Source organism: Sceloporus occidentalis, unplaced genomic scaffold (genome assembly GCF_023333645.1).
Source record: "Sceloporus occidentalis isolate IW3139 unplaced genomic scaffold, rSceOcc1.0.p SCAF_7, whole genome shotgun sequence".
In the NCBI taxonomy this organism is placed as follows: Eukaryota; Metazoa; Chordata; class Lepidosauria; order Squamata; family Phrynosomatidae; genus Sceloporus; species Sceloporus occidentalis.
This window is the reverse complement of record NW_028316987.1, coordinates 46695483-46717007: the sequence shown is the minus strand read 5'-3', so window position 1 is coordinate 46717007 and position 21525 is coordinate 46695483. Positions and strand designations below refer to the sequence as shown.

The window sequence follows — 21525 nt, the reverse complement described above, 5'->3', positions numbered from 1 at the left end:
TGTATGAAACTGTAATGTTAGATTATTTAACTTCTGTGTTATATAATGCAATTTAACTGTTTTGTTTCCCTCTGCACCTGGATATCTTCATTTAAGAATTAATGAGGAGAATTAGTCACCCAGTACAAAACTGAACCCACAAATAAACATATCTGCTTATCCAGAATAAAAATCACCTTGGGGCCTGAAAACCAAACTCAGGAAGGGGATTTTAAGGAGAAAAGGACAAGATGAGTGAAAGGAGCCAAGGGCTGGATCCATGGGACCAACTTGAAAAGATCCATCGCAGTACTCTACTTCTGGCGTGTTTAGGAAATATTTAATTGGCAGTCTTAATAGTTTGGGCCATATGCTCCTCAAATTCGTTTTTTAAGATGGTTATTATCACTGTCTGCTTACACCAAGGGGCAACTGTGTTCTTTATCTGGATAACACTTCTATTTTCTGAAGGTATCCTTGTTGTCTCTTCCCATTAACTATGCAATCATCCATTTCGATCTGGCAATACCTCTCCTGATCTATAAATATACAGTTACACCTCAATTAATGAAGTAAATGAGTTCCTGGGTATTACTTCTTTAAGAGAAAATTTGGTATCAAAGGTAGGTATAGCATGGAAATAATAGGGATAGGTTTCTACACTACAAAAAAGAGCAACTATTTTTCTCAGTTATTTATTTTGTATGGAACAGTGTTGAACTTGATGGGTTATATTTATCAACCAGCAAATGAATCAGAATGGGAAACTACCATGTCTACATGCCCACCCACCCCCAGGCTTCTAGGAGGCCACTATGAAAAATAAGAAAGTTGATCAAACAAGCCTTTGGGTCCAGTCCAACACAGCTCTTATATCTTACTCACTATGCACTATGTTCTCTACCAAAGCAAGGGACTAGTGGCTTCACAAGAGACGCAGACATCTTCGATCCCAAGATGAGTTACTTTACTGCTGCTAATGGGTAACTTTTCCTGTCCTTTGTCTTGCTTCTCATATAATCAACACTGAGATCTTTTCTCTTTTGTCATTTTCAAAATTATGCCCATGTTCTTTCACAACACACTCTGCTAACTTTCATCCAAGGTGTTTTATTTAAATTCTCTAAATATACTAAGGATCTTCACAATAAAATATAAGAATAATGTGGTGAGAAACACTGACACTTAAAAACTGCCAATAAGTTAAAGCATACCTTCAGAGTAGTACTTAGTACTTCAAAGTACTTTCTCAATCAGTCAGAGGCTTCCTCATAAATATAATGCAGTCAATTGCTTCTTCCCACAATAATTGACTATTCTTTACCACAAAACACATTATCTTTAGTGCAAAAATCTCCAGCTCTTCCTACAGCTTCAAACCTACATCTCTAACTGGCTGCTTCTATCTCCACGTCAAAAAGGAAGAATTTTAAAAATATATTTAGATCCCTAAAAATCTTTCCTACATCTGCAGAGATAAACTGTGAAACACTAGAACAATATAATCAATTCAATGTATTATTAATTCAGCTACAATTTAAATCTGCCCATTGAATAAGCCCACCAATCAATAGTGAACTCAAGACTCATGTTCCACTCTAATTCTATTATTTTAAAAGCCTGGTCTAGGAACCTCCTCTGAAACCTCCAGACTACTTTCAATGTTTTTTTCAGATGAGAATTCATTCAGCAAACAAACAAATACCATTTTGAGCAGTGGTATAATGCAAAACACCTCCCAATACACTCTCTAAACAACAAAAATTGGTCCAAAACCTGGAAATGAAAATCAAGTAGTAATATTATTTCCAGGATTCATTTTTAGTTCAAAATTGTCATCTCTTGTACTATATGAGCAAAATGTTTTCACATTAGTGTTGACCTGTGCATGGAGATTGTGGCAACTTGGGGGGGGGACGGGACACATTCCTGGCATTAACTGTTTATAGAATCATTCAGACAGAAGAAGTAAGTTGTGATGAGTTTCTGTTCTGTATTTATCCCCCCCGCAATTCAAAAATCAGTCTGTTGTATCCAGGCTTTTTTAACCGTTTCTCCACTCCCTCCTTCTTTTTCTTCATCTTTAAAATAACTTTTTTAAACACACACACACAAAACTATCTTCCCTATACAGTTCAACTACTGTAGTTCATAACAGTGGCTCATTTCTGTTTATTTGAAAAAAGCATTTGTTTATGATGTGGGCTAGGACAATATGGTACCATAAGCCAAATGATTACTGCACTTTCCAGAAAGATAAATTTCAGCTTCCTGTCATTGTATGAAGAGTACAAAAATAAAGTAGAAGCTTTTGAAGAGGAAGGAGAGCATGACAATTCCAAACTAAAAGTACACCTAGAAACAAGAAAAAGTCAGAGGTGAGTGAAATCAGACACATGCAGAGTTCACATCCAATCCCAGCTCATGGCACAAGCAGATGTTCTCCAATGAGTCAAAATGAGCTGCCTTTATGCCACTAAAGCGATTCTAAAGTCATGCGAAAAATGTAGCAGCATTTGGATGGGAAGCAACAAGAAGAGACGTTAAGCCCTTGTGAACCGTGTGGAACAAACTGCTCACAATGACGCTGTCCAGAGAAACCTTACTTCTCCCGCCACTGAAATTATTACATCTATCTTTGCTCCTATATTTGAGGATTCTTGATATATATATATATTTTAAAAAAGCATCATTTAAGAAAGGAAAGAGTTATGATTTTCTTGAGAAAGGACTGTGCAAATGCAGACCATCAAGATAGGAAACAGAGAGGCTGCAGAAAGTTATCTTCATTCTAAGAGCAGATCTGAAGGTACAGGCAGAGTGATTAAGTTAACACTTGATAAAACTGTTGTTTGCATTTGTCTGCTGTCAGCATAACCAAAAATATTCTGAAACTTTCATGGAAGCAAAGTTGTTTTCACTGTTGAACTATACAAAAAAAAGTCCCTCTTTTTTCAAGTGGTGCCATATGTCTAGATCTGGCATATGTCTGTCAAACACAACTTTTCATGATTTAGGATTAGGACTAATATTAGAGATGCAAATATTCACACCCTCTACATTTGTCACATCAACTTGGTAATTCTTCCAAGTGAGCTGAGCCCACCATTAAGAAACTCCCATTAATATTTTTTTAAGCAGAAAGCACCTATTAATATCAACACTACTACATTAGTATAATTAAGGGTCCTTCTAGAGATCATGATATAATTTATACACCAATTAGACAAGTCTAATAGCTCAATTTAAAAATAAAAGAATTTTTGCAATCAATTTGACTCACCTACTGCAGGTGCATCATACTCATCCCCAAGCAGAATTTCGGGAGCAGAATAGGCAAGAGATCCACAACTTGTTGTAAGTTTCTTGCCAGGCTGAAATTTGTTGCTGAAGCCAAAGTCAGTCAATTTCACAAGTCCTTGCTTTTCAAAGAACACAACATTCTCTGGCTTTAAGTCTCTGTGAACTACATGCAGTTTATGACAGTAGGATATAGCATGAACAATCTGAGCAAAATACTTCTTTGCCAGGTCTTCATTAAGACCTTCTTCATGTTTCATGATGTAATCAAACATATCCCCTCCATCACCAAGTTCTAAGATCAGATAAAGTTTGGTCTGGGTATCAATAACTTCATACAGACGAACAATGTTAGGATGCTGCACTAGTTTCATGCATCTAACTTCTTGGAAAAGATGTCCTGTGGCCAGAGTATCTAGTTTGGTCTTGTCAATTACTTTCACTGCTACCTTTTCACCTGTAAATACATGTCTAGCAAGTTTGACAACAGCAAAATGCCCTCTACCTAAGGTTTTATCCAAATCATACAATCCAGCAATTTTTCCATCATAACCTCGTTTGAAACCTGCCATGCTTCTCCAAGTATTAATGTTGAAGCTTTTGGAAACTGGTGTCTTCTCATATAAGAATATGAGATGCTCCACCCATTTTCACTGCCAAAGGCACCTGTAAGTAAAAAAGAAAGCTATTACAGAATGTGGACATATTTATGGCCAAAATAGTTCCATTAATATAAAGCTATTCTATGGGCTAGAAAAACAATTCACAATATCCCATTCAGATTTGTCGTTCTAAAATAAGCACTGGATTTGAGGAAGAGCTTTGAATACACTCAGAACATAGCCATATTAGATAGCTGACATACACACAAACATAAATATTAGCAAAGAAAGAAAGAAAGAAAGAAAGAAAACAAGATTTAGCTATACGTGTAAGGATTTAAGCTAAACTTTATCTGAAGATTGCAGTTTGTGTGCCTCAAATATGCATGAAATAGGAAGTATGATGGGACTGCTGAAAGCTGTGTGAGTCCACAAAATACATATATACTGTATTAGGGATGGCAAAAATATCCGATCAATGGTTTAAAATAGAGTTTCCCAAGCATAATATTGTTATTAATTTTGTGCACGAAACAAAGTTTGGGCACAGTATTTCATAGATGGCCATCCAGCTTCTATTTAACAACCCTCAAAGAAGGAAACTGCACCACTCTCCAAGGCAGTGAACCATCAGAAAACAAAGTATCACTTTCACAGCCACCCATGAAAATGATTTGCATTTTGGAGTATTTCAGAATTCTGAATAAGGGAGACTCAACCTGCATCTCAAAGACAGAACTTGCAGAACAACCTTGCCTAAGGAAACCCTATAAAATTAATGGGGTTGCCATAAGTTGACAGGCAGCTTGGAGGCACATACACACACATTAGTGAATGCAATGAGCACTTCCTCAGTAACTGCAAGAAACATCAACATTCTTGATTTGTGCAGCTACGTATCATGCTACTGATACATCTTCCAGACAAATACAATGATCAGCAGTGTAAATAGAGAATTATAGCAAACTCTAATATTAGGGGCTGAAGTTTCATCATGCCAGTACAAGACTGTAAACAATATTATTCACCTGTATAAGTCAGTTATCATTTGGAATACTTTCTGAAAGATTTAACAATACTACGGAAGTGTAAGCCAAGGACAAAAATATGTAGTTCTCAAAATCATGTTTGCTTTCTTTGCTACAGCACAAATTTATCTCTACTTTAACATACAAAATTAATAAAAAGGTCACACTCTTGAGTTTTAACCACAGTTGTTATATATGTTGTTCTGTATCAACAACTTAAGCTTTTCATGTATCTAATATTAAAAGAAACCTGAAGGAACACAGTCTAATTTTACACACACAGAGGAATTATAAGACAAACCAAAAATGATTTCATTGCACAACTAGGATTTTGGAACTGCAAACCCAATTACCCTTCCTAAATATCTGCACTTACTAAAACTTGGGGGTGAGGTGTGTTCAGGTGCTGTACAAGGCAATGGTATTTCAATACTTAGTAATTTGTTGAGCTAGTCAGTTTCCTAGGGTGTTTTTTTTAAACTTAAAAACACACTTTTCCCACTAAGATGTCACCTGGATATTGTTGAGCTTTAGATAGCAACAAATGATATACTTTTACTGCATTTTACAAAATCATTCTCAGTGTTTTTATCATGCCAACATGCTAGTGTACCACCAATTTTCACAACTCCATGGGAGCTTCATTTTTTACAAGAGACAGTGATTACTGACCACTGATAACATTCTATGTTCCAATAGCACCAACTCACCATGGAATTAAACATCCATGATTACATAATCAAGTTCTGCTAACAGGGTATAAAGACTGTATAAAAAGTTTAGCAAAATTAGAAGATGCTGTTCCAGACAATCATCTTATACTGTGATACTGGAATACAAAAGCAATGCTTTGTCATATGGTTAAACTACATGTGCATACCTCTTCGCTATTTGTTTCGGTAATGATTTAAATGAGCAGCAAACAGGAACAGACCAAGAGCTCATGTATTTAAAGGGCAAGGAACAAAACATGCAAACAAAAAGGAAATGAACACATGCAGTTACAGCACAATACAAAGTCTACATTTGGATAAAACACTAAAGCATGGTTACAAGAAGAAGAGCCAGCAAGCTGCACCCTCTTTATATGCCCCTTAAGCCCTCTTCTTCTAGTGCAGTTCTGAATAAGATATTGTAAGCTTTCCAATTTTAGATTAGCTAGTTTAGTTTGGTATCATAACCCTAAACTTGGATTAACCTTAACTACAGTTAGCTGAAACAATATCACTTACCTCAAACAAAACACAATTAAAATAAATGAATCTGTTTGTGGTCAGATATCATAGCAAAATGCAGTTAATAGAAAAAAAGCTTTTGAACTTCAAAGCTGGGCTAGAGGAGGGAGAAAGTAGGGACTTAGGAGGCAAAGGACTACTGCAGTTCATCATTATACTACTCTGGTTTACTCAGTATTACATCTAAAGAAGGCTATTCTGTGTACTGTACTTTGTAAAATGAATGTAAAGCGTGATAACTAGATGTTACATTAGCAAAAAAAATTAGCACTGCTACAGAAAGGTTATGCAAGTCTTACTGTATTGAGTTAAATAAAAATAAAAATATCCATACTGAATGAATTAAATTTGAGTTTACTAACCTTGGCAGTGCCCTCTCCAGAGGTATCATCTCATCTATGCTTTTCCCATGAAGTTTCAATTTTCCTGCATGTGCACTGAAGGTTCATCTACTGATATTTCCATATCCAGTTCTGAGGACAGTTTTGCATTCTTCTTCCCTTATTTCCTGTGGAAAATATATTTAAGTACATTTATTAGAAAATATATGGCCAAAATACTAGAGCAGCTTTCAAAACTTTCTCTCTGCAAAGCTCATTGAAACACTGATATGGTTATGTACACACTGATATTCCATAGCTCTCATGGACAAACATTTTAAAAGTGAGGCAAACTAGTACCATATTCCTACTCTAGAGAAGAACTTGCAACAGAGTTTTAGTAACTCCATTGAAGTAAACATAGACTCTGAACAGAATAGCTTGATTCTGAATACATCAGCAAAAAAAGGTCTCTGTAAGGCTGATCTCAACATCAGTCTTATAGATATATTTGTTTAGACCAGGGTGGGGAACAGGATGGACAGAGGGTGAGGATGAAAACTTGCCACTGAACCCCCAGGGCCCAGATAGGCCATAGAGCCTCCCAAAATCTGAACTGGAAGTGACCAGAAGTAACTTTTGGTTTCCATTTCTGGAAGGTTTGGGGATGAAGGATTAAAATAAGTAATCTGCTGATCGATTTGGAGTGATTTTCTGTCAGTAATATGTGGTAAGTGAGCCAGCATGGCACAGTGGTTTGAATGCTGGACTACAACTCTAGAGAACAGGGTTTGAATCCCCACTCAGCCATAGAAGCCCACTGGATGATCTTGGACAAGTCACACACTCTCAGCGTCAGAGGACAGCAATGGCAAACCCCCTCTGAACAAATCTTGCCAAGAAAACTCTGTGATAGGTTGGCCTTAGGGTCGTCATAAGTAAAAAAAATGACTTGAAGTCACACAATAATAAGTACATCACAAAAAGGCACTGAGGGCCACATGTGATCCCCAGGAAGCACAAAATATCTGGCAATCAGTTGCTGGATTGTGTTTCCTAGCACTCTTAACAACTGACTACGACTACAGCACTCCAACATCACCAGCAAGGATATAGGATGCCTGCATGCTTATGAATTTGTTGTTATGTGAATACTGTGTAAATCACTTTAACTTACATTTATTTAATACACTGAATGCGTGACTATGAAAAATTGTCAATATGAAGTGATTACTAGGCAACATTACAGAAACCTAGTCAACAATTACTATTAGCTTGTAGTCTTAAAAGCAATAAAAATAGTTTTTAAAGCAGATCATTCTTTCAGTCCTGTTTGTAGAGTACTCTTAATTTGAAGCCAAAACAATGACATGTTGTTGTGCACCATCAAGTTGTCAAAGACTTATGACAACCCTAAGGCAAACCTGTCACCAAGTTTTCTGAGGATGAAAGTGTATGAGTTGCCCAGGGTCACATCACCCATTGGGTTTCCATGGCTCATTGAGAATTCAAACCCTGGTCTCCAGTGTTGCAGTCCAATGCTGAAACCACTACATCCAATGGTATACAGGTTAACTGTTTCTACAAGTGTTCCACTGACACAACTCATACAAGGTCATTAACATCTAACTCCATGTAAAGCCCTAGGTTTTCAGCACTTTTGTCATTCTTCTCCCCTTTATTTGTTGTGGCACAGAAAAAAAAGTGAGTCAGTTACAAAGATGAAGATCCTGAAAACTAGATGTTGTGATAGATGAATACAGTCGGCCCTTCTTATACACAGATTTTTTATACACGGATTCAAGCATCCCATGGTTTGAAAATGTTCAAAAAAAAGTATAAATATCAACTATTAAACCTTGATTTTCCATTTTTATAAGGGACACCATTTTGCTATGTCATTATATTTAATGGAACTTGAGCACCTACGGATTTTGTTATCCCCAGAGGATCTTGGAACCAAACCCCAGCATATAACAAGGGCCCACTATATAGGAGCCAGTCCCAATATTAACACAGCCTATACACAATTTTGGAGAGTAATGCCCCTACAGTAACTTTCTGCACTGACATCTTCCAAGGATTCTCTAAAATTGATCAACTTCTGCAAACTCTTTGTCCCTACCAAGCACAGCACATTTTCTTCAATCCTACAAACGTCCATTAAGACATCATGTCTATTCAAAGTATTCTGTAGTTTTAACAGTGTTAACATCAGCCATGGAAGATACATGGAATTTTACTGTGGTACTGGAGGAGGGGTTAACCCTTTCTCCTACACTTTTCTAATTCGGATTTAATACACACATTATTTGGCCTGAAGAAATTCTTCACCTACAGGTTGAGCATCAAGGGCCAATCAATACTGGAAGAATGACAGAGGAAAGAGCAAAAATAACCACCTTTGTACCACAATCCCAATTCAAGCACACTACTGCTGCTATTAATTTATTCTAAGTAGGCAATCTTGGCATGGATTTCCTGGATCACATCTGTTTAAGGTACTACAAGTCAAAAAATCAGTAATGAGGTTAATCCTTATCCTTTCAGCATTTCTAGATGTACCATGATGCATAACAGCAAGGGGGGGAAAAGTAAAAATATTACCATCTTTTACTGTCCTTCCTACTCTTGAACCATTAAAAAGTAGATAAAAAAAGTAAAAAGTGAAAAATAATATTTTGATATGTCCGTATCACAAATCCATGCACTATACTGAATGAGTTCATATGAATCATACACTCACATTTTAGAAATTTGCACAGGCTACTACTATTTAAAGAAAATAATTCTGTCAACTACATTGTTAGACTCTACGTGGGGCTGCCTTTGGAAAATGTTCGGAAACTACACTGGGTTCAAAATGCCGCAGCTAAAATGCTAACTGGGGCCAGTTATAGGGAGCATGTAACTCCCTTGTTGTAACAGCTTCACTGGCTACCGGTGACCTATAAAGCCCTACACAGCTTAGGTCCAGACTATTGGCTGTGTGTGTGTATCTCTCCATACGAACCTGCTAGAAACCCAAGATCTTCAGGGGAAGGCTTTCTCTCAGTCCCACCACCATCTCAGGCTCGCTTGGTCAGGACATGAGAGGTGGCCTTCTCAGTGGCTGCTCCTACCCTCTGGAATTCCCTTCTGCAGGATACTAGTCTGGACTCCTCTCTGCTTGCCTTTCACTGCCAAGTAAAAATGTTTTACTTGTGTTTTAGTTATGTTTTTAACTTCTGCATGTTTTTATGATGATCTCATACTGTTTTAACTGGATTATTTTAACCGTTTTTCAATTTTTGTAGTAAAAGTTTAGAAGTTTTTTTTTAATCCTGTGATCTGCCTTGGTTCCTTTTCTAGGAGAAAAACAACATAAAAATGAAATTAAATAAATAAATAAATCATTTTAAAAAGTGGGTTAAGAGTAGTATCTGCTTTCATATTTGGGAGAAGAAATAAGAAGGAACAAGGAGCCACCTCAGTGGACTGGAGCGGTTCATCAAGCAGAGAAAAACACATCAGTGCATTATAGCAATGCATACAAGGGACAATCAGCCACACACAGAGTTTGAAGAAACTACCTCTTACTGAGTCAGTTGAAAGCTTACCACAACCAGTTGTTTAATTAGAAGGCTGCCCTATGCAATTTTAATCTTAAAAATATAAAAAGACATTATATGTATATCAAACATTGTAATTCACTCCAAAGTCAACATGCTTTGGTATTTAGGTATACCCCTTGCTTAGGCATTCATTTCTAGTACAGATTACTTTGTTCATCTTACTAATCACCACTGCACAGAAAAGGCAGAAGAGAAATGTCCAGCCTCACAGCTCTCTCTAGTAACCTGTACCAAATTCCAAATGATTTGTACAACAGGCAGAAACAATACAATCACAAGCAGTGAAAATAATTTTACAGTGAAGATCAAGAGAATACTTCTGCTATACCCCTCTGTTATGTTTATGTAAAAAAGGATGTAAAAGACAGTTAAGTCACATCAGGAATAACAAACAGTATGAAAAAAACCATGAATCCAGAGACCTACAGACCATGTTGACAGAGCACTGAGAAAAGACTGGAAGAATAGGCTGATCAGTTACAGTAAATTAATTCAGAAGGCAAAAGAGCTAATGGCATTACCAGTGTACAAGGTGACAGTCAGACCACCTTGTTGGAAAGTAATATTTGATTAAATGAAAAAGACATACCACTGCAGCCTGTTTATCTACTTTAAAAAGAATCTGTGATAGATGGCTTAATTAGGAATTAATTATATCACACTGTCACTCATACAATCCAGTCTAGGATTTAGGTACCTGTACTGGATGTACATCAGAGGCAGGTAAAGTAATCCATTTATATTTCATTTATCTGTAATCTATTCTTGTTCTATACCTATTCACTCGAAGAAAATAATCAGTGTATGAAATACCTCTAAGATTGCAGCTATATTATTTCTCTTTAGATACTATGTGATAACTGTTGAGTATGTCCAAAAAGCAAAAACATACACTGATGTGAAAAGTGATCAATGTTAAAAAGACCACTATACATAATCTCTATATGTGTTACTCCATGGGCCTTTCTATACCTGACCGACTCTGTTGATGGCATCTTTTGCTAAAACTGGGTAATTAATTTTCTCATGACAGTAATGCTCATCAATGTTCTCCCTAGTGGATGTTCTTCAAGTCTTTCCTATATCTGAGATGAACTCTTCCAAACTCCTTTCCCCCACTCTTACACAAAGTGCTTAGTATTATGCACCCCCATAAAGAGCTATGTAAAAATAATAACTTGAATGAGTAAGACTGACTGCACTAGAGGGCAGGCTTTAAACAGATCTTGACTCACATCCTTTGAAAGGAATTCACATCCACACTAGTACACTCTAGCAAAGCCGTAGTTAAGCTTCTAGCTGCTTATGCAGTAAATGTGAAACAATGCCAATCTCTGAAAGGATATATATAGGAGTATGCCTGAAAATATAAGCTACATGGTTTATTTCAGGACCTACTCAAGGGAAAAGGAATTATTCACGATACTGAATATAATGATAAAGGAACCAAACCATGCTGACATTGTAGTCAGTAGTCCAAAACACACTGCAGAAATAATCCAGTTTGAGACTGCTTTAACTGCCCTGGCTCAATGTTAGGGAATCCTGGAAATCGCAGTTTATTGTGGCACCAGAGCTCTCTGACCAAGAAGGCTAGATGTCTCACAAAACTACAGTTCCCAGAATCCCCTCACATTGAGCCAGGGCAGTTAAAGCGGTCTCAAACTGGATTATTTCTGCAGTGTGTTTTGGACCAATGTTGCTTTCCTGTAAACCAGTGCTATAACCACTCACCCATCTACTCCGATGTCTTTCTACTGAATTCCTTCCTTAATGCTAACAGGGTGGGAGTTGTTAACAAAATAATAATAATAATGATAATTGCTCCACAGGTTTGGTGCCAGTTTCAAAAGCTGGCAAATAGAGCACAGACCGAAGAAGGGCTGTCGCTTGCCAAACAGATCATGGGTGCAATAATGGCATGACATCCCTATGTAAACACTTCCACGGATTCTTTGCGGCAGATTCATTCTGCACCACCAGAAGGAGGAAAGAAAAGGAGGCTAAGCTCACTCTGGACTAACCTGTTGTCTCTGGATCCGGTTTGCAGAAATAAGATGCACTGTCATCCCCCTAAAAGAGATCTGCAGGAAGGGTCCATGAACTTCTCAGTCACCCCTTCAGACCCATGAAAATACACACAGCCCTTGGAAGGGTAGATTGGGGGGGGATCAAGGAAATGGATGCCTCAGACTGCAGGGAACTGAGAGGGCAGGTGGAGAAGAAGAGGAAGGGGAAAGGGCAGCACCAGAGATGGAAGGCTAGGGGGAACAGACGTCCTCACAACCACAGAATGGAGGATCAGGGTGTCAAGTCCCAAATGCAAAGAAGGACCAGGTACCACGAAATGAAGGACCAAGGTGGCAAGTCCTGACTGCAAAGGAGGACAGGGCATCACAAAACAGAGGACCAGAATGTCAAGTCTTAACTGCAAAGGTGTACCACAAAAGGGAGGACAAGAGTGGCAAGCCCTAATTGTAAAGGAGGACAAGGCATCACAAAATGGAGGACCAGAATGTCAAGCCTTAACTGCAAAGGAGGACAAGACACCACAGAATGGAGGGCCAGGGTGACAAGTCCTAACTACAAAGGTGCACCACAAAATGGAGGACCAGGGTGACAAGTCCTAACCATAAAGGAGGACAAGACACCACAAGTGGCAAGTCTTAACCTGCAAAGGAGGACAAGGCTCCACTAAATGGAGGATGCTCAAGAACAGTGTGGGACGGGTCCAAAACAAAAGCTAAAGGCGCTCACATAAAGATGAATCTGTGGCTTCTTCATTATGCTCAAAATGGAGGACGTTTTGGAATTCCAGGACGGTTCCAGGGAAAGGAGGGTGTTTGGGCACCACTCAAAGACATCCATGCGACTGTGATGATGAAGGAGGTGGTGGTTTGTGTGTAGAAACAAATATGCACTCCCTTGTGCTCTCTCTCTCTCTCTCTCATCAATGTGACACCAATCCCCAACTGCATCCCACCACTCACCGCATGCATGCCCTGCCTGGGGCCCTTGGATTCACACAGACACACAACACCCACCATTCACTCTCCCTCACACACACACAGCCCTGCCTGCTCACATCCATCCCAAACAGGCAGCGAGAGGGGTGTGTGTGTGTATATATTTGTGTGTATATATTTATGCATATATGGGTGTGTGAGTGTATTGTGTGTGTCCATATTTGTGTATAACATTTTGCACATATATTTGCGTGTATAATATTTGTGTGTATATATTTGTGTATATATATGTGTGTGTATATATATATTTGTAAATATATACATGTGTGTGTGTATACCTGTGTGTGTACACATTTGTGTATAATATTCCTGTGTATATATTTGTGCATATTTGTGTGTATGTATTTGTATCTCTCCCTCTCTGTATATATTTGTGTGTACAAATTAATGTATAATATTCCTATATATATATATATTTGTGTGTGTGTGTGTGTGTGTGTGTATGTGTGTGTGTGTGTACATACACATTTATGTATAATATTCCTGGGTATATATTTGTATATATATCTGTGTGTGTGTATGTATGTACACATTTATGTATAATATTTGTGTGTATATATTCGTGCGTGTGTGTGTGTGTATTTCTGTGTGTACACATCTGTGTATATATGTATATATATTTGTATTTGTGTGTATAATGTTTGTGTGTATATATTTGTGTGTGTATGTATAATATTTGTGTGTGTACTTGTGTGTCTGTGTGTGTGTGTGTATTTATCTGTGTATCTTTGTGTGTGTGTGTGTATATATATATATATATATATGCACACACACACACACATATACACATATATGTGTGCGTATATATAAGTGTGTGTGTGTGTGTGTTGAGAGAAAGCGAGAGATGGGGAGGTTGACAGAGCGAGCGAGCGAGCGAGAGAATGGAGCTCCTTCCTGGCGCTGAGGGCCTTGGGGAGGCTGCCACCGGGAGCCCCTTCCCCTCTTTGCCCGAGATGCCTCCCCTTCTTCCTTTCCCTTCCCAAGCGCCACCTGCCCTGCCAGGCCTCCCTCCGGGGGTCACTTACTCCCAGCGCCGGCCCTCGCCTTCTCCCTTGCCGCCTCTCTCTGCATGGACGGCGGTAGCGCTGGGAACAGCAGCAGCAGCGGCGGCAGCAGCTTCTCCTCCTCCTCCTCCTCCTTCGAGAGGGAGCCGCAGAGTGGCCTGCTCCTGCTCCTGCTCCTTCCTCCTCGGACGGAGAGGGTTAGAAAAAGGAGGCGGCGGCGACGGCAACCAACAATTAAAAAATAATAATAATAACCACAATAGGGATGAAAAAAGAAGAAGGATCCTGGCTGACGTTCCCGGTGTGCGCGCGCGCCGCTTTCCCTTCTCGTTCCGAGGCTCTGTGTGTGTGTCTCTCTCTCTCTTTGTCTCTGCGCATGCGCGGCCAACGGACTCACTCGCTTTCTTTCCCCCCGGCTGACAACAACAGCAGCAGCGCTTCTGTCTCTCTCTCTCTCTCTCTCGCAACTGGGAAGAGGAAGCGCAGGGCTTAAGGGCGGGGCCTCGAAAGAGAGAAAGGGGATCAGAGTGCGCGTGCGCGTGGGAGGCGTGGCCTCTGCCCAGCGCTGGCCAATCAGGCTTCTCCGGCCCGGCTTTGCTTCTGCCTCAGTCACAGTTTGGCTGCCAAAGAGGGGCTGCTGAGGCCCCTGAGGGGAGGCAGGGCTCCTCTTGTGGGGTTTTCTCCTACTGTACACCAAACACAGTGAATGTTAACAGTAAAAAGCAAGGCTACGTCCACACTGTACAAATAATCCGTTTTGAGACCGCTTTAAGTGGCACAGCTCCAATATACACACAAATGTGTACATATACACAAATGTGTACATATACACAAATGTATATGCACAAATATAAACACACAAATATGTATATATACACAAATGTGTATACACACAAATATAAACAAATATGTATATATACACAAATTGTACACTCACAAATATAGACACAAACATGCACATACAAATATGTATACACACACACACACACACACACACACACAAATACATACACATGAATATGTGGTAGTTAAAGCACCCTCAAAATGGATTATTTCTACAGTGTGGATGGACTCCAAGACTTAAAGCACCTACTGTGACTTAGCTTAAAATGGATTTCTCCTATTGTTGTGGCTGTGTGCCTACAAATGAGGCATATAGACAACAACCATAATGTGTTGTCACATGCCTTTTGTGACTTACAGCAACCCTATCACAGGATTTGTTCAGAGGAGGTCTGGTAGCCTTTGCTTTCCTCTGAGGCTGAGAGAGTGTGACTTTGCTTTCCTCTGAGGCCAAGAGTATGTGACTGAGCGCGGACTCGAATCCTGGCCCCCAACACACAGACTGCCACACCACGCTGGCCTTCTTTTATATCAAATACAATATTTTGTATTCTTTTCTTTTGTATCAAATATAAGCAAATAAAATGACAAAATAAAATGTATGCATACACTTAGGGTTGCCATAAGTCAGGACCTCCAAACCGGGACAAATGTAGGACAACGATTTCAAATGTAGGACACATTTTATAAAAATGGAGGACATGCAAAAAAATTGATGCTTTTAAAAAAAAATGTTAATATAAATGCATGTTTCTTAGGCATGATCAAAATGGAGTACATTTGGGCATTATTCCTAGACAGATGGCAAAAATGGACTTCCTTTTCTGCCCAAACCACCCCCCTCCATTCCCCTCCATTCCACACGTAACAGCACATTTGGGCACTTCCCGTGGCTTTACTTAACATGGCCTCTTGCATAGTTCAGAGGCTTATTCCATAATCAAACCCCTTGAGTTTAACACTTAGCATGGTTTAACATGGCTATGCATATTGAACATGTCAAGGTGGTTTCACAAGAAGTGGATTTGCCGTTTCAGGTTTCTTGCACCAACTCTACTTCTCAGAAGTGTCTACTTAGTCAAGGGACTTTGATTTTTTTTCACTGCACATGAGTTTGTAAAAATCAGAGCAGCTAACATTGGCCATGCCTGAGAGGCTTGCTGATATCAATATCACCATCATCATAATCATCACCATCATTGTCACAACAAGGGAGACTTGTTAGCATTAAAAGCACAAAAAAATACACCAAAACCACACTTTGGAAGGTGACACTCTCTCAACTTCAGAAGCTGACTCATATCACATCATCACCACACTATCATTGTCGAAGCAAGGGAGAAATGTTAGCATTAAAAGCATCAAAAATACACAGAAAAGGCACTTTAAAATGCACTTTAATAATACAGTTTAAAAAATACAGCTTAGAAATGCACTTTAAAAATGCAGTTCAAAAAATACAGCTTAAAAAATACATACAGTACTGCCTCCTCCTCCTCCTCCTCTTCATCCTCCTCCTCCTCCCTGGCACCAAAAAGGGGCAAAGGAAATGGCCCTTTCCTTTCCCCTCTGGCTGCAGCCCAGCCCAACAGAGGAGGAGCTCCTCCTCCTGAGTCTGGCTGGCCAATGGGGGCAGACTCGGGCTGGAACAGCCCCGCCCCCTGCCAGCCCTCATAGGCTCAGGCCTGGAGAAGGGGCGGGCTGTTCAGCCCCAGACTCAGGAAGAGGAAGTCCTCCTCATTAGCCATGTGCGAGGCTCTGCAAGGGCCAGCAAAGGCAAACCTCGTCCACCCGGGACAAGGAGGAAACCGTGCAGGGACGCCCCCTAGTGGTCAAAACCCGGGATTGTCCCGCCTCCAGCCGGCTTATGGCAACCCTACATACACTTCTTCCCAGGAGCTCAAGGCATCATTGGAGGGTTTCGCCCTTCCAGTTTGCATGCTTATTCCTCACACAACAGTCCTGTGAGATAGATTAGGCTGACGGATTGTGGCTGCTGCCTCACGATCACCCAAGCCGTGTCCGCACTGCAAAAATAGTCCAGTTTGACGCCACATTAATCGCCGTGGCTCAGTGCTATGGAATCCTGGGAATAGTAGTTTGTTGTGGCACCAGAGGTTTCTGACAGAGAAGGCTCAATGTCTCACAAAAGCTACAGTTCCCAGAATTCTGTAGCATTGAGCCATGGCAGTTAAAGTGGTGTCAAACTGGACTATTTCTGCAGTGCGGATGCAGCCCCAGTGAGCCAATTGGGGGGGGGGGGTGAGTGGGAATGTGTGTGCGTAGTCATAATTCAAACATGTACCCATTACATCTTGTAATGAGAGCTATGGGGACATTCTCAGTATCATTGAACAAGGTTTTGTTATGTCCAAAATATTTCATGAGTCACAGTACATAAACAAAACAATGGTGGGAGAATGGATTTTTCCACTCCTGCAAGGATTATCAGCAAAGCCTAGATTCTACATTTTCATCAGTTAGTCTATAAAACCATAAAGTCAACAGGCAGCCCAAACTAGAGTAGACCCATTAAGTCAATGGGATGTATATACGTGTTGATTTACCATTGAATAATTGATTCTATACAACTATTTTAGTTGTGATGAGTAACTGAATTTAGGCCAATGTGTAGAGTGACCTGGATTAGTTAATACAGAGTGACAGGAGATTACTATTTTGTTGTTGTGTGCCTTCAAGTCGTTCCAACTTATAGTGACCCTAAGGGTCATGGGATTTTCTTGGCAAGCTTCCTCAGAGGAGGTTTGCCTTTGCCATCCTCTGAGGCTGAGAGAGTAACTTGCCCAAAGTTACCCAGTGGGTTCTCATGGCCGAGCCAGGATTCAAGGTCTTAGTCCAATGCTCAAACTACTACACCACACTGGCTCTTGATGGCTATTTTACTGCCATTTTTAAGCCCAGCAAAATTATTTTCTTGTATTTCTATTATGCTTTGTAACCTAGTTTGTTTCCCAAACCAGTTTACAGTTGCATCCCCCTCCTGTAACATATTTGGGAAGAAGTAAGTAATTTCTTGCCCAGTGGATGTTTTTGGATTACATCTTTTATCTGTCCCATGCAGCATAGGCAATGGTAGAACTATGGATACTGTAATACAATACAGATAGATGATAATGACTTGCTCTGGCTTGGAGATACTTAAAGATCTTCTGACAGTTGATATAACAAAAGTGCAAATGACACCAGTGCCATGCATATACTTGCACCATCTATATATTCAGCCAGTATGTGACAGGGCTCTGCTACAGATAATGGAGGCAGGCAGAACTCATGTATGGAAGGGTAATAATCCAGATATTTAGACTTCAGCTCCCAGATTGCCTGACCATAGGCTATGCTGACTCAAGCTTCTGGGAACTGAAGTCCAAAAATCCAGAAACCAAAGATGGTGAAAGGTTACAGCTATAAGATCAAAGTAGGAAAGGGGGAATCCTGGAAGTTCATTATATCCCATGGGAGAATTGTAGCAATTTTTACATTTCAAATGGTATAGTGTTTTTGTTTTGCATGATATAATGACAGCTAGCGAGTTTAAATACCCATATTAGGGTTATAATGTTCTCACACGTGAGTACAAGACACTTCAATACACTGTTTTAATGCCCTGCTGTTTTTAAAAAATGTTTTAAATTTGCACCCACATACTTTTTAGATTATGTACATATATTTCAATACTTTTTTAAAAGTAGGCAAACCTGTATACATTTTTTAAAAAATGCTGAGAAGCTAAAATGATGCTTCTCAGAAAAGTGGTAGTGTGGCAAAGAAGATTAATAACGGGGAAGAACAAATTGAAACTACACCTGCAGTATAGTAATTTGTACTGAAGATTCATTCTCCCTCCCTCCAAAGGTCAGGTGTTTAGGGGTAGCTTCCAAAGGAAACAAAAGAAAAAGGGTGGGGAGGGGAAAGGAGACCAGTTCGAAGGGTTTATAAAGATGACCCATAAAAGTGGATGAGCAAAGAATGACAATTCAAGACTGTGGAAGCATCTATACCACGATCCAGACATTTCCTTAGGAGAGGCTGGAAGGAGCTGCGGATGGATTTGTGTGGACTGATGGAAAAGATGTGCTCACCAGTGCATTCAGCATAAAGCACGGCATGTAGTTCTCAATAACAACGTAGAAAGGTTTCAAAATCCTTTATTTAATATACATAAAAATATCATAATTTTAAGCTTTTTCACTAGCAGGATAGCTAGAACCGCCATGGCACAATGAAGAGGATTTTGGAGAAACCTGGATGATTTTTTTTTTTTTAGATTATTTTAACCTTCTGAATAGAGAGCCATAGATGCCAATTAAATCTCCACTGTCTGCTCTTTAAAGCTATTCAGGTCTCATCCATAATATCAGGGATGCATACACATGCCATCCTTTGCCAACAATGGCCTGTTATGTGAAGTCGAAGGCTTTCATAGAATTTTGTGGGTTCAAAGAAAGATGCCAGCCACAGATGCTGGCGAAACGTCAGGAATAAACTCTTCTAGAACATGGCCACATAGCCTGAAAAACCCACAAAAATCAATGGCCTGTTCCATTCTGCAGAGAAGAAACAGAACCACATCTATTTGAAAGAGAAAAATCTCACATCAGAACCAATGATATTAAAAAGGCAATGGGGCACATTTCACTATGCCACCCACCTAATGGTGGGCATTCTTGAGCAAAGGAATTTAAAAAACAAGCAGCTGAACCAATATGAAGACTTAGGCCTGTTACAGACAGCCAAAATAAAGCTGCTTCGAGTCACAGTGGAGGTATGGTGTTTTAATGATGCATGCGTCCTAAGAGTCCAGAAGCCACACCAAAGCCACGCTCCAGTCCTTAGGGCTGGAGTGTGGCTTTGGTGCAACTTCTGAACTCTTAGGACGCATGCATCATTGAAACACCATATCTCTACTGTGACTCGAAGCAGCTTTATTTTGGCTGTCTGTAACAGGCCTTAATAATCTCTTAATCAACAAAGTTTCAGCTCGGCATGATTAAAGAGAAAGTATTTTCCTATCATACTACATATATTAATCAACCAACCAATGAAACAATGGGTGTGTTATGTTACTATCTAACTATTATTTGTTAATCACCACTGATAAGATAATGAACAATGTACTTTTTGCACTTCCCTTCACATTGATTACAATTATTTCCCTATCTACAAGAATTTGTTAAGTTCAGTTCTATCCCTTGTGGCTTGAACAGCAGACTTGACTTTCTATGATGTTACATGTGCTGATCAGCTACTGTATATACTATTGCATAAGTCTATAAATTTTAGTCAAAATTTTTGGCCCCTTCAGCTCATACATGAAGTCGACTTCTACTTGAGTATATATGGTAATCAGTGTAAGACAATCGGTGATATCACCCAACTACTGTTTGAATGCCCCCTGTAAAGGTGATGATCAGCATCTGTACTTTTTTGCATGTAATTTCCTGGAGTGTGACCTAGAAATTGCAATCCTATGCCCATTCACCCATCCACCTAGGTATACATACAGTATATACCAGTAATAATCTGTGAATTCATATAATGCTGTGGGCCCTTCACATTTGCTAGGGTTAGGGGCACAGGACCCCCGTGGAAGGAGGAAAACAGCACATAAAAAACACTAATATTTTTACCTGAGACCACATCTCTCAAGGAATGTCTAAGTCCTCCAGGGCAACTCTGTTATCAACATCTGCTGGAGGATGACCATAGAATTGCACTGGCAGACCTTCAAATGCCCAGAGAAGTACAGTATTCTCACTAGGAATCTCTAGGTCCTCCAGTGCAACATTTGGCAGAAACTGACCATAGAATCACGGCGGAGGACCTAGAGATTCCTAGAGAGAACATGTTAATCAAATAAGTGAATGATCAAATCTGCAAAAGTCAAATCTGCAAATGTGGGGGGCTGACTGTATTCCATGCATCTGATTAAATAGGTTGCTCTCCATGAAAAGATCATCATAGACTCATAGAAGGTATGCTAAATAAAAAGTTACTAGTCTTGAAAGTGCCACAAGACTTAGCTGTATCAGATTAACATGGTGAGCTCCCACGATTGTTATGGCAATAAACTGGGGCAGGGGAGACTCATATCCTGAGCCCTGATTTCCATGAAGGAAAGGTATACTTCAAATGTGAAAACTAGTAAATGAGAACTGGTGGTGTACAGGAAAGTTAAGCTCCTTAGACTCCCCCCCCCCCCGCATCACCATGTTTTTTAAATGTCCAGAAATAGCTGGAGGGCCTAGCAGTCAGGTCTGGAAGACTGGTAATAATAAGACCTATAATGAGCTGGGGGCCAATCTTAATTAGCTTCTGCTTCCGCCATTGCACCAGCTCCCTCTTGCCTTCTGGGCTCAATTCAAGGTGTTAACTTATCTTATATAATAACGTTCCATACCACTGTGAGTCTGTCTATCTCCCTTTTCCCCCTGGACTGTTTTGCTAGTGCAGGCAGGAGAGATATTATCTGAATGCTGGAAGGAACATTATTATAAAAGGTAATTGTCTGTGTTGGGTGAACCTGTGACCTTTCATCTGGGAAAGTGCCCCCAAT

At 39.7% G+C, this 21525-nt stretch overlaps 1 protein-coding gene across 2 annotated transcripts in view; it reads right to left on the bottom strand.

Moving 5' to 3' along the window:
* Positions 1 to 14555, bottom strand: part of SNRK (SNF related kinase) — a 35664-nt gene extending 21109 nt beyond the window's left edge. The window contains exons 1-3 of one of the 2 annotated variants that reach the window (XM_089532866.1): positions 14130 to 14555; positions 6507 to 6652; positions 3263 to 3945 (exon numbers count right to left, since the gene is read on the bottom strand). In XM_089532866.1, the coding sequence (XP_089388992.1) occupies positions 3263 to 3851 (589 nt within the window). In that variant the 5' untranslated portion in view covers positions 3852 to 3945; positions 6507 to 6652; positions 14130 to 14555. Of the gene's footprint in view, positions 1 to 3262; positions 3946 to 6506; positions 6653 to 9477; positions 9538 to 14129 lie in introns of those variants that run through there. The other variant, XM_089532867.1, reaches the window with a different exon arrangement.
* Positions 14556 to 21525: the final 6970 nt, after the last annotated feature.